At 54.2% G+C, this 13084-nt stretch overlaps 1 protein-coding gene across 1 annotated transcript; it reads left to right on the forward strand.

The window, feature by feature from the left end:
• Positions 1 to 1473: 1473 nt before the first annotated feature.
• Positions 1474 to 9777, forward strand: VOLCADRAFT_120437 (uncharacterized protein; the record flags this gene model as incomplete). Its single annotated transcript, XM_002947067.1, has 16 exons — positions 1474 to 1618; positions 1836 to 2223; positions 2441 to 2608; positions 3012 to 3206; positions 3392 to 3433; positions 3623 to 3760; positions 3895 to 3997; positions 4457 to 4607; positions 4876 to 4961; positions 6301 to 6483; positions 6766 to 6836; positions 7104 to 7321; positions 7884 to 8050; positions 8359 to 8417; positions 8586 to 8866; positions 9300 to 9777. Exons 1-16 carry the CDS (start codon positions 1566 to 1568, stop codon positions 9775 to 9777), a joined length of 2781 nt encoding a protein of 926 aa, XP_002947113.1. The 5' UTR covers positions 1474 to 1565.
• Between the last annotated feature and the right edge of the window lie 3307 nt (positions 9778 to 13084).

Raw genomic sequence — 13084 nt, forward strand, 5'->3', positions numbered from 1 at the left:
ATGCACACCTAGCACGCTTTTATGACGTTGACGCGCATACCGACGTTGCGCACCATAAACCAAGCATTCACAGTAGCCGCTCTAAACGCGCTCTCGAGCGCACAAACAAATAAAGGTCGTCCGCATACAGCAGTAAAGGTACTCTTAGGCCGCCTGCGTAGGGGCAATTTTCAGCGTTACATCTACGACGGGTGTTCCCATTAATAAAATCGGCAAAGCTTTCGCCAAAGATACCGTACAACGTAGGACTTGGGGGGGTACCCTTGCTTCATCGGAAGGACAACCCGTGACCCCTTTGACACGCAGCTTCAGGACACCCTTCGCATATTCCACTTTAGTGGCATTCAGGGCCTCGGGATTCAATCCTCGTTCCCCTAGCCGTTGCCAAAGCAGTTCACGGGGAACCCTATCGAAAGCCTGCTTGAAGCCAATCTGACAGATAAAGAGCGGATGGTTGGTATGGTGACGATGTGCATCCAAAAGGTGCCGTAAGACAAATACGTTATAAACGGTGCAGCGCCTCCTACGGAACCCACCTTGGTACTGTGAACGTGCATCGTTGCCCTCGCTCCAACAATTAAGACAATTTTGGAGCATAAACATATACAGCTTAGCTAATACCCCACCTACCACCAGTCCCCGATAGTTACCCTTCTCGCGCACATCACCGTTTTTGTCAATGGGCGTCAATAAGGCAGAATCCTCGAACTGACTTGGGGAACCCCTGTGGAGCGGATATGCTCGAAAAGCGTTCGCAGCTGGCCAGGGTAGCAAGACCTGGGTACCGTCAGCGAAGTTACCGCGGCCGCTTTTAGAGCAGGCGTATTGCTGGCGTGTTCATGGCGTAATAATTTCATATGCCTGTCATACAGGCAACCAAGTACCACGCAAACACTCGTTTCATGGGAGAGCTTGTGTAAACTGCCTCTGGGTACTTTGTCACTTGATAGGACCTCTACCCGATCGCAAGCAAGGTGAGCTGGTGACGTAATGGAAAAGATAGATGATGAGGGTGAACCCAAGAGGTGTAACACTGGCTGCAAAGGGAGGGTAATTTACGAACACGTAAAGGGGAAGGGAAGTATGCCGAAACTTCTAAGTATCAAGCTCGCGAGTGCCTAACATGTAGTGAAGCGATCCCAGCTCTCAAGTCCTGCGCGGCAGGAGAGGTCCATTCAATGGTCACATGGTTTCCGAGCAGTATCAGACGATTCAAATAATACGCTGTCTGTGTCACTATCGAAATGTATACATAATGAATACGCCGTAGGACTTGTATTATACCTGGCGTTGGAAGCGACGTATTGATACGCCCGGCGTAAAAAACTCGGTCCCTAATACGCCGTACAGTCAAAAGCAATACGGTACCTTTGGTAGTACGGCATAAAGTCCTTCTACTCTGCATAACACCTTTCCAAGTATTTACATTTACGGGATGAAATCCCAACTCAATCACCTCGATGATCTGGGCCTCTGAGAACTATGCACGCTTGGGAACCGTCGCCGATGGAAAAGACCAAGGCTCCAACTGAAGGTTGTGCAACTTTTCAGAAATAACAGTAAGAATGTTGCAGCTCCCGGGCTCTTTCGCGCTGCGTCCTGAACCTTGTCTCTTACGGTAAGAAGATTGGTTATCCGGCCGCCACAAGTGTGGGGACTGATTCCTATCCTATTTGACAACTCTATGTTTCTTCAACATGCATAGCTGGGTTGGCTGTATGCCTAAGCGCCATGTTTGATTACCTGCAAATTGCATAGATGTCGAAGTTTGAACGCGGTTCTTGGGCCGAACAGCTATTAAATAAAAAAAGTGTGCATGGGACGGGACTCCGCAGGACGGCTTTGTTTCTGCGGAGGAGGCGCTTGCTTGTCGTAACGGCGTCTGCAGCTGCGTCTGGTGCCAAATGGAGGAGTGCCGATGCATTCCGGCTTTACATTTTATATCCCCAGTGCCTTGGTGTCATGCTGGATACCTCTGCTGGCTTCTCGGGGCCTTTGCGCTGTGCACCAGTTTGGGCAACGTCACGGAATACCGACGGCCACCAGGCAGCAAAGATGGAGGTTAATTGCCTTGATATGCCCAGGAAGGCAGATGCCAGAGATTTGCCAAAGCAGCTTGCTCCCAAGGTGACTGGTAGCAGCCGCATGTCAGAGCAGGAGCGTGTTGCACGTAAAGCGGCTCGGTTGGCGGACAGGTCCTCAACAGCTGCACGTAACAGGGAAGTAAGTCGCAAATTCAAGAATAGGGAATATGACTTCTACATGCTGTCCTTTGGCAGGCCTTGGTCTACAGGCCGTCCAACTGGAGTCCCAACTGTCCGCCCTCATTCCGTAGCTCTTCATGCCCGGGAATGTTTTCCCTTGCATTCCGGGCAGGCTGTGTGTTGCAGATCCGTTGTTGCGCAGTAATTTGCGTTTCCTGTCTCCTGCTCTCTTGCAGGGCTGCTGCTACGGCTGCGGCGCAATTCTGCAGACGGAGGTGTCTCGAGGGGCTGGGTACGTGGCCCCTGAAAAGTACGCAGTGCGGAAGCAGCGTCGGCAGCTGGACAAGGTGCTGTGCCAGCGCTGCAGTGATTTGTGCAATGGCGCTATGATTCCGGCGGTGCAGGTGTGCTCATTCACAGTCTAGTTGTATTGGACTGCCTGGGGTGTCCGTTGGTGTTGACATGAATTAATTCGTCAGTTCAGTCGTAACGCAACCAACATGTGAAAGAGGGTTGCAGATGGTCATGTTGAAAGATCATACCGCAGGAATTCCTGTTTGCCAGGGGTGTTGTTTTGGAAATGCCGATAAGCTAATGGCCAGAAGGAAATATGTACTCAGAGTTGGACGGGGCCGCTGCTCCATTCGCTAGATTTTCTGGGTTCTACGATGTGAACAGGAGGCCATGGAAGCATGGATGCCTGGAATTGGGGTGGCGGCGACTGGGGAGTCTCTTAGATTCCACCTGGCTGTCTGATTGCCAGCGTAGTCCTCCGCGCGGCTGTCTCGTTCGCTGTCCCTTGTCCAGGACTTTCCCCAGAAGCTGCAGCTTCGTCAACTGGTGGGCGGTGCCACCACTTTTGAAGGAATTGAAAGTGGAGACGGTATTTTGGGTAGGGAGGGACTCAGAGACCAGTCAGTAAAGGTGGTGGGGCCGTCAGCAGGCGGAACAAGTAGCAATGCAGTCGGGGCGGATGCCAGCACCGCCAACCTGCTGGGAAAGGTGGGTACTGAGGGTTCCTGTAAATGATTTTGGTGAAGGCGAGTGTGGTGATTAAAAATCTATGGACTTTGTAACCAATGGGGCCATTATGAGTTTGAAGTAAGTTGCTTTCCGAAAGAGCTAATCAGTTTGTAAAGGAACATAGTGAGACCGTCAGTCATTCCGTCAACCCTATGCGCTCGCAGGTACTGGTCAGCCCGGAGCAGCTCAGGGGACAACTAAAGACGGTAAGGGGCCTCTTAACGGGGATAACGAGCTAATCAAACAGGTTCCAGATACCGCTCTTGTTCTAGAGGGCCTGCAGGCGGAGCCTGCGGCGTACTGCCAAGCCCTTCTGTTTGACTCCACAGCATGTCATCGACAGGTTTGTTTATACCGATGTCCGCGGCCTGTTACCTCGCCAACCCCCGCCCCAGTTGGCACTGCGTGCCGCGCTGGTGGTACTGCTGGTGGACCTCACGGATGTGGCTGGCAGCCTCTTGACGCGGGTGCGGGATATGGTGGGGCGGAACCCCATTGTGCTGGTGGGAACCAAGATGGACCTGCTGCCGGAGGTGAGGAAGCTTGTGGGCTAGGTGGGCTGCCGTAGGCCAGCTGGCATGGGGCCTAAGCTCGGCTGTTGCAAATCTAAGTGGATGTGTCAGTCATGGGCGTTGTGGTAACATCTCTCCTCGCTCTTCTGCTTCAGGGCTGCCGGCCAAGTGATGTGGCAGAGTGGCTGTCGGGTGCGGCGGCTACGAAAAAGCTCAACGTGGTTTCGGTGCACCTTGTTTCAAGCCATACCCGGGACGGTGAGCGAGCGCGCGTCAACACCGCGCCTGTAGCACTTGTGCGGAACGTGGTCGATGCTTGCCTGCGTGACGGCCGACGCACTGCATCCCTGTATCCCTGGCAGCAATAAACCTTACCTCATACCTATAGAAATGTTAGTGAACCGGCAGAAGTCTGGCTACATGCTAGCACAGGATTTCAGGATTTTAACTACTCATATAGCCTTTGATCGAAAACAAGTGTTTTAGACATGCTGTTTATGTTGGATGTCCTCCATAGGAGGATACAGGCTTACCGTCCCCATTGTATAACTCAACAATCACCCGTTCGTGACGACCCGACGAGTCCGTCACCATTCCGGCTGACAATTGCTCACCTTGCGGTGGCGTACGCAAGTGTTTGGTGTCATTGAGTCCCGCTGCACCGTTCCATATCTGCGGGGTGACCATCGATGCACTTTGGTTCGTCCCGTCTCGCAGGTATGTCTGCTGCCGTGGCCGTGATTTGCAGTGAGCGCAAGTCGCGCGATGTGTACGTGGTGGGGGCTGCCAATGTTGGCAAAAGTGCCTTTGTACGGGCGATGCTGAAGGAGATGGCTCGGACTGACCCGGCAGCCTTGGGCATGGGCAAGTGAGTACATCTAGCGCGGTTGAGGTGACGGGATGGAAGCCTGAGCACTGAAATCGTCTTTCTGTGACTTGGAAATTTATGGTCCATAGTGCCATGTTTGCGCTTCACGATGAAATGCCTCAAGCGACCAACAATTACCTGACAGGGGCCGGTGACGCTTGCAAGCCATCAGCCATAATGCGGGCCCAATCGTCATGGCGAAGGCTACTGGTCTAGCATCTGAGCCAGGACTATTGCCGCCGCATCCTCCACTGCCACCTCTCCATAGGTATCTCCCTGTGGAGAGCGCAATGCCGGGCACTACCCTTGGGCTCATTCCGCTGAGGGCCTTTTCCAGCGGCGGGGTTTTGTTTGGTAAGAGAAGTTTGGGCATTGGAATCCGGTGGCTCTGTAGCTTTCTGCTAAGCACCTTCAGGGCTGCGGACCGACGGCTGCGCGCAGACGTCGGAGCACAACTGGTTGGCCCGCGGTGTGCTTTAACCGAAAGATTAGGAATTGACTTTGTTGGTCTGCAATGAGCTAGGCTTTGGGCAAGCTAGGAGAGCAGGTTAAGCAAGACGTTGGCGGCCGTTAGGCTCAAGGGGTAGGCATTAAGGTATACATGCGTACTGCACGTACGTTGAAGCCCAACTTTGTTCCATCTGCTCCTACGGCTGTGAGACCCTTAGTCAAAGCCCTGTCATGGACCATCAAGCGCCGCGGCAGTAATGATTTTGCAGAGGGTCTTTTCAAGAGCTGCCTGGTGGGCCCTTAGGTCCAGCTGCAAGTTCTGTTCATGCGCTGAATGGTAGGAGCTGCACGGGCCCCGTACAGGCTGCTGGTTGCTGAACTCTCACAGTTTCCTGCATCACAACTGGGCCACGCGTGTTATCGGCTTTTGGAACAAAATAATTACCCAGCCGGGGTCCCTCGCCGATGCAACTCTACGCCAGGAGGTCTTCCTGGCGTTGAGGACGGAACTCCCAGGGAACTCCCAGACGGTTAGGCGTTATTCCGCTTTTTGTGAAGCTTACTTTTTTGTGTGTAGGATAGATTATCACTCTTGGTTTACGAGTGGTAATAGCAAGTAAATTGGTGCAGCGGAAAATCCATTCCGTAGGGACCAATTCTTTCTGAGCTCATGTCGTCATGTGACCACGAGGCTGTATACAAGCGCCGTTTGAGAAAGCTGCTGAGCCAAGCTGGTTACCGCATGCCAGATATTTGTTCCTGTCGATATGCATCGTTGCTAATGCGTTTCCATCTGTATCTCCACTGGAAGCAAGTCGGTCGTAAGGGGGGAGGTGCACGCGAACAGAGGATCCCTAAGAGGAACCCTAAGTTTAGCGAACCCCAAGCTGTGGAGGACGAAAAGCATGCACGTATGGACCGCCCAGCATATAGCTAGGCAGGCTTCCTGTCGGGTTTCAAGTGGAACACGCAATGAAGGATGTGATTGTAGCTGATGGCCACCTGAACTTAGAAGCGAATCTTAGTATCCACAGTATCTGGCCAAGGAGAGCCTCTAATAGCAGTAGCAGTCCGAACAGAACGGTTAGTTCAATACGAGTGATAAGATGATTTTTCTTTTGCGTTATATGATATCGATTCCAGACAGCCTTCGGCTGGCCCTTGGTCACTCGGCTCTACATGTTTAGATAGTAATGCACATGTACCTCCAATTGAACGAGCCTTGTTTGCGTCAACCTTGCAGATACCCCGGGCATCCACCTCCATCACCGCGTTCTGCACATGCTGTCGCCGGCCGAGCTCAAGCTGCTGCACCCACGACGCCGGCTCTCTGCGTATGTGCCACCCTTGCCAGTGGAGCTGACGGAAGGAGACAGCGATGACGTGGGTGCTAATGAGGTCGTGGCAACCAACCCGCCGGTCAGAGGTGAGAGCACGAGCTCCAAGAACTGTGATGATGGAAGCAGTGGTGGAGAGGGCGCCGTACAACGCGGTCGGGGGGGCTTGAAGATTGTAGACCATATACAGACGGACGAGTACGGCATGCCGCTGGCGGGGTTTGATGCTGGCATCCGGCGGGCCGGACAGAGAGGTGATGCGGCGGGACAAGCTGTGCGTCGCGGCGGCAGTACACAATCCACCAAGCAGCCGCCGACAGTGCGAGCAACATACATGTGGAGCGATCTGGTGCGGATCGATGTACTGGCAGGACCGCCCAGTACAGCTCTTGTATTCTACGGACCAACAACGCTGCGGGTGGTTGGGTTGCCGTACATCCCGGTGAGATGCACTGGGAGTTCAGTGTGTTGACCGTTGGTTTCCGAAGTTGAGAGAAAGCATTATGTTCATTTTCCGGGCCCATCCGTTCAATGTCCCTCGTCCGCTACGCTACTTCCCTAGCTGCTGTAGATCCTTACGTTGCGTTTTCGGTTGATTCAGTTAGCTATCGAGCTGGCCTTACTGCATTTTCGATCCCTTTGTAGAAACGCTATGCTCCCCACTGGTTGCTGCTGCTGTAACTGCTACGGACATTCCCACCATTTCCAGCCGGACAAGCAGCTCCAAGTTGACTACAGCGATGGTAGCAGCAGCACCAATGTGCTTGTGTGCACGGACTCTGTGGCCCTGCGAGGCGGGCTGCAGCCTAAGGACGTGGTGGTGCGAGCTAATGGTGCCGCTGGAGTGGCTGCTTTGGCTGACGTAGTTATTTCGGGCCTGCCTGGGTGGGTGTCTGTCTGCGCCCCGAAAGCCAAGCAAGATGTAAGGTGAGGTTTAATGGGCGATTAAACAGGGCATCGAAGGTCCGGTGCGAGGGACGGAAGGGTGGGGGTTGTCTGGTCAGGGATTCTTAGCTTGTTTCCTGCCAAGGATTGCTTTCGTAATGTAATGTAATGTTACAGAGTGGGAGGCTTCTGGGCCGCTTTATCACATTGTCAATTCTACGATTTGTCACCTTATAGCACCATCCACCACTACCACACTGTACTACGCCATACGAACTGTAAGTCCAAGGCGGTGAATCCAGCCTTCAGGGATCCCTCCGCATCCATTCACCCGAACATCCGAAGAGACGGAGGGTTCGGCAATCGCAACCAATCCAGCGTGCGAATCTGGTCCATCAACTGTGACCTCAACTCCACATCTCAGCAGCTAGCTTTAATCTCGCGCTCCCGACAAATTCGGGGGTCTCCCCAGGAATCGAACCCAGGACCTTAAACCGCTAATTGCAGTAGTGTCAATCCAGACCAGACCAGATTGCTTTCGGTTGAAGACGTATCCTGAGCTCGTATGAACCATATCCCATTTTCCTGGGGCACACCCTGCCAGATTGCGCATTTGGGCTCCTCGTGGCGTGGAGGTAATGCTGCGTCCTGCAATGCCCTGCCGCCCGCTGCGTGCGCTGGAAGGGGCTGGGCGGGGCGAGCGGGGTCGTGGAAGCGCGGAGGCCAGCGAGGAGCCCGCTGCACTTTACGAGTGGTCTCGCGCGTTGGCAGGTGTGGGACGCTCCTGGTACAGGAGGACAGCAGTCAGGGGGCCGTGACGAGATGTGGCAGGTTTCCTCGGAGGGTTAAGTAGTCAAATGGGGAGGTAGCCCAACCACCAAGTGCCGTCCAGCTCAGCCGGGGCATGAATGGGCAGCATACCTAACTTGTTGGCATCCGATGCGGGACAAGGTTGGATATTATACCTATGCACCCTCTATCCTGCGGCTGCTTTGTAGATGCAGCTATTTCGCATTGGTAGCCATTGGGCACTTGACATGTCCATGCGAATGCTTTGTACCATTCCCGCGACCTTGCAGATGGAGTGAGTGATCCCACCTCGAGCCCCGCCTGGTGGGAAGCCATGGCGGCGCTCAAGGTAGGAAGGGGCGTTGTTAGATCAATATCACACACAATGCTGGGAGCCGTACATGAGGACTGCTCTATGGTGCACGTCCCCTTAGGACGCATCAGTAGGCCATGGGATTTTGCAGTGATGCATGCGAAGCCAATAGACCGCATGCCACTGGTGTCTGATGACCTGCAGGACGAGGACCTGCCTGGATACAGCGTGGCTGCGGCCGCTGAGAGCAGCCGCAGTGGCAGGCTCCCCCGCACGGGTACCCGTGGACAAACGTTGAGGCCGCGGGCCGTCGCTGGCATCAGTGCTGACGCTGACAGTGCTGACGGTGACGACGACCTGCCAGACTGGGATGACGAAGCCGAGGTCCTGGATGATGACGGCGATGATGGCTCTGATGTAGGAGGGGATGACGAGGAGGGGGTGCTTATCACGGCGCGCGTGGAGGACATTTTGAAGCGACCCAGGTGAGGATTGGAAGAAAGCTGGGAGGGGACATCGAGGCCAGGCGGGACGTAAGCGTGAACGGAGCGGCAGGGGGGAGGGGCTACGCAAAACGGCAACAATACGCGCAGCCACTGCACTGGGGAGTGACCTATGACATACACATTCAAAGCAATATTTGCACCCATGCTGAGCTGTGGCAAGGTGTCGCAGCGTAGCACAACTGAATACGCGCTCATGACGCAGTTGCAGAATGCGAATGCGCACAGGTAAAATGTTGCCATTCGTTTGGAATTATGAAACGTGTTAATAGTTGCAATGGTGCTGCAGGCCCTTGACCATGCCATCGGATTATATCAGGAAAACTGTGGTTACTTGGCAACTGAATGGGTGACATCTTGACATATGTCGGCAAGCAATCAGCAAGTTAATGCAACCCGTTTGCATGCAATGCAGGTTGGATATCCTTAGCCAACTGGATCTGGAGCTGGTCCCCGATGAAGCAGAAGAAGTTGAGGACGACATCGGCAGTTTTACAATGATGAAATCATTGGGCGGTCGCAGACGCCGCGACGGGCCCGCAGCCGACGGCATGTGGGATCCGTTGGGTAACGTCCCATCTGTGACCAGTGCGGTCGTATCGCCCGCTGTGCAGCTGCAACGATCCGCTGGGGTTATGCCGAGGCGCAAGTTGGCGACCACGCAGTTGGGAAGGCGCACGGCTGTGAGTCGGAGCAGCGATGTGGCAACCGCGGGACGGGAGCGAGATGCGGCTCCAGAAGCGCCATGGGCTGAGGCAGAAGCAGAGCCTGACGAGGCACCATCGGAGGGGCAGGGTTCTACTCCGCGGGGAACCCGTCTCCGCCTCGGCCGCAGGAGGAAAATTGTCCGGGTAGCGGTGTCGGTGGATGGTGCAGAGAGCGAAGTTTCGTAAGATTATCATCAGCTGTTGTAGCGCATTCCCTATCGAGATGCATGTCAGTTGGGATATCGCAAGTCTGAAGTGCGGAGTGAAGCTGGGGCAGGTGAGCAAATCTGGGGTATTGATGGAAGTGCGCCGGCTCCACACCGATGAAGGGTCAACGGTTAGGCTTCGACCCACGTGTTCGAACACGACCACACAAGACAGGAGATATGGAAATTCGCATTGACAAACAATGAGCGACAGTAGACGCAGCCTGTACTGAGTCCCCGCACCTCAGGCATAATTTTTATCGTCGTGCTCACGCATCAAGGGCAACATGCCAGAGAAAAACTCAAAACACCCAAATAGGACTTACATTTTTTTGGGCGGGGCCCCGGCGCGAAGCGCCCAAGGGGGCCCCGCGCTGTAAGATTGCCCTGGATTGCCCATGTCCGTGTGACCGTGTGGCCGATATATAGCTCGACCCGGCTGAAACGCGTTATTGGTAATGTATTGAATTCTCTATTGCAGGGTATCTCGCCTGTAGCCAACAAAAATCGTATGAGCACAAACAAGTTAGGGTTTTAACCCAGCCCAAAGTCACATCAACGCCTCTCGGGCTAAATATAATCTCAAAAGGTGCCGCGTATCTCATAATAGGATGCTGAGATGACGGCATATGAGAACTCGAACACCCAGATTGCGTTACCATTTGCCCGCACGGGCATTCCGACTTGCCACCAGCAGGCCGACAAATTTGCTTTCATTTCTCTATGAAGTACGCAAGCTGCTGGTTTGTACAATTAGTTTCGCCAATGCTCGGGGCCTCCAAAGACTTGCAGTGTGCCGTGATGAAGCTCGCGGCTGTGGAGCGGATTGCTGAAGCCACTGCGGGGATAAACATCAGACAGCACCGGAAAGGGCTGAGGGCTTTTGGGGAAGTTGTCGAGCTAGGCTTTGAGGGGGGCGCGTGAGCAGGCGCCCGAATGGCCAGGTCAATGCCTGAAGGGGCACCGTAGGCAATGCGTACGGTGCTGTACGGCGCTGTTTTCCGTGAGTGTTCGGGCTGCGGCACCAGACCGCAAAGCCAACAGGCTCAAGGCTGGCAAGCTGCGATTGTGTCTGCTGAGCGTTGAGCATCCGGCCTGGACCGCGGACTTGGCGGCCGAGCCCCTGCTGTGTGCCAGTAGCGGCACCTCATGCTCATACGTTTACGCCCAAGCAAGGGGCTGTCGGTGGCAGGTCACGGACCTCCCGACTACATGTAACGGCCAATGGCTCTCAGCCGTGTCTGCTAGATTCCAGAGAGAGACCGTGTAGAAGGGTTCAGCCCGAGTACTCTTTGCCTGGTCTCACATTGGTGCGAATTGCCAGGAGGCGGGAACTCCCAGATTCGAATTCGGTTGCGGACATTGTGCACTCCAGGCATGATGCAGCATACTCGGGTGGATACCCGGGTGGGCGAGAAGTCTACCAGCTGAGTAAAACAAAGACCTCCATCTCGGGCGGGGACTGACGAAATGTCACAATAACAAACAAACTCATAATCCTACGGGATCTAAAGTAACCATAATCCTACGGAATATGCCCGGGGCCTGGGGCCGATGTTCGCTCGAGGGGGGGAGGGATGTAAGAAGGGTTCAGCTCCTTTGGCATCTCCCTGAGTACTCTTTGTCTCACACACCGTCTCTTCAACAGGTTATGAGCCCCGGCTTCCTGCCCCCCGCGCTCTGACAAGCATACCTAACAGCATCAGCACTGCTGCAAGAAGCACAGCTCCCACCACGTTGACACTACTCACCAAGCCACCCCGCCCCGCCCCGGCCCCTCCTGCCCCGGCCCGCCCCGCCCCGCTCCGGCTTGTACGGATGCAAGGGTGCCCCGCCCTTTTTCCGGCTTCCTTGAAGCCGACACGGCTTGTTTCTTAGCCCTTCGCAAAGGGCAGAGATGACAAAGACGCATCAAGACGCGAACGATGCATGCGAACTTGCTCAACATGGAATAATCGTCTAGGCAATTAATGATACCCGTAACCTGACCGCCTGCAATTTCCAAGGATGAACTCCTCTGGCATGAAGCTAGCCTGGCACCCTCCAACGATTATGGATCCTCTGTGGAAGAATATTCAGGACATCCCGAAACTTTCTTTATCCGGAAAGTGTCCACAGCGTCTTCGAACGAAACACTTGCAACAGATGAATGACCGTTGGCGTGGGGCGCAGGGCGCGTGGGGATTGCTGCTGAGGGGGGTCGTCGGGGTCTGCGGCGACGTAGGAACAGGGTCCCTCACCCCCGGGGAAATCGGTTCTTAGTTTTTTGAAAATGGGGAGAAAAGTTGGAATGCCAAACCCACAACTAGTAGCTTGTAACCCCTACTCAAGGAGAAAAGTGCTGCTACTGTACACAGCGAGTGTACATGCTGAGTGCTGTTATTGACGCGATTATGTGCTCGACCATCACTTTCTCCATTCACTGCAGACTTTGGTAACAGGCAATACGTATTCGGCTCTGGTGGAAATGACGGTGCAGATAGAGAAGGGGGATAAGATGAAGATGGCGTTGTATTGTCACTGCCGCCGTTGTCGGTTGTCCCACAGCGATCACCACATCGTGACCGTCGAATCGGGACGGTGGAGCCAACCATCAGCTAGACAGACCGGCAGACAGACAGCTGCGATAAACGGAAGACACACCGTACAGGATTTCCCAACTTTTCTGGGACAATCTCTGGGACCGACCTCCGCTGTGAGGAAAGAACTCCTCAGGCCCCTGAAACCTGAAACGGATAAGTACCCTTCCCTCCTGGTAAGGCCCCCTGACGATAAAATTGTCTCCTCGATTGAGTCGCGTACCTCCGGCGCGCCTGCTAGAACAATTCAAGACCCCGACGTACCAATATGTTTTGCTAGAAATAAAAGGCTGGCCAATTCTGCGACATAGTTCTTCCCCAATTCCAGCCCGGATACTACCCTCCTGTTCAGCCGCATACTACCAAGAGCCCGCAGTTATCTGCTTCACGGAATGTATCAGACTTTCGTTCAATTCATCATTGTGACAGCATCTTTGCTCTCACCCCAACTGGTAACTCATCGGCCGCACAAATATTGTCTTTCATTTGCACAAGCAAAATTTCTGGAGATGCTTTGGTACTCCCTAGAACGATTCCTGCGGAATCATCTCTGGTGGAAAACTCTTGGCCCAGGACACCCGCCAATCAATCATATTTCAACGATTTCTAGGATCGCCCTTTACAGCGCGCTTCAAGGTGCTGAACGGTACTGCCTACAATGACGCAAAGGCAGGCACCTATTTTGGGCCGGAATACGTGAAAACCTTT

This window comes from Volvox carteri (genome assembly GCF_000143455.1).
Source record: "Volvox carteri f. nagariensis unplaced genomic scaffold VOLCAscaffold_5, whole genome shotgun sequence".
Lineage (NCBI taxonomy): Eukaryota > Viridiplantae > Chlorophyta > Chlorophyceae > Chlamydomonadales > Volvocaceae > Volvox > Volvox carteri.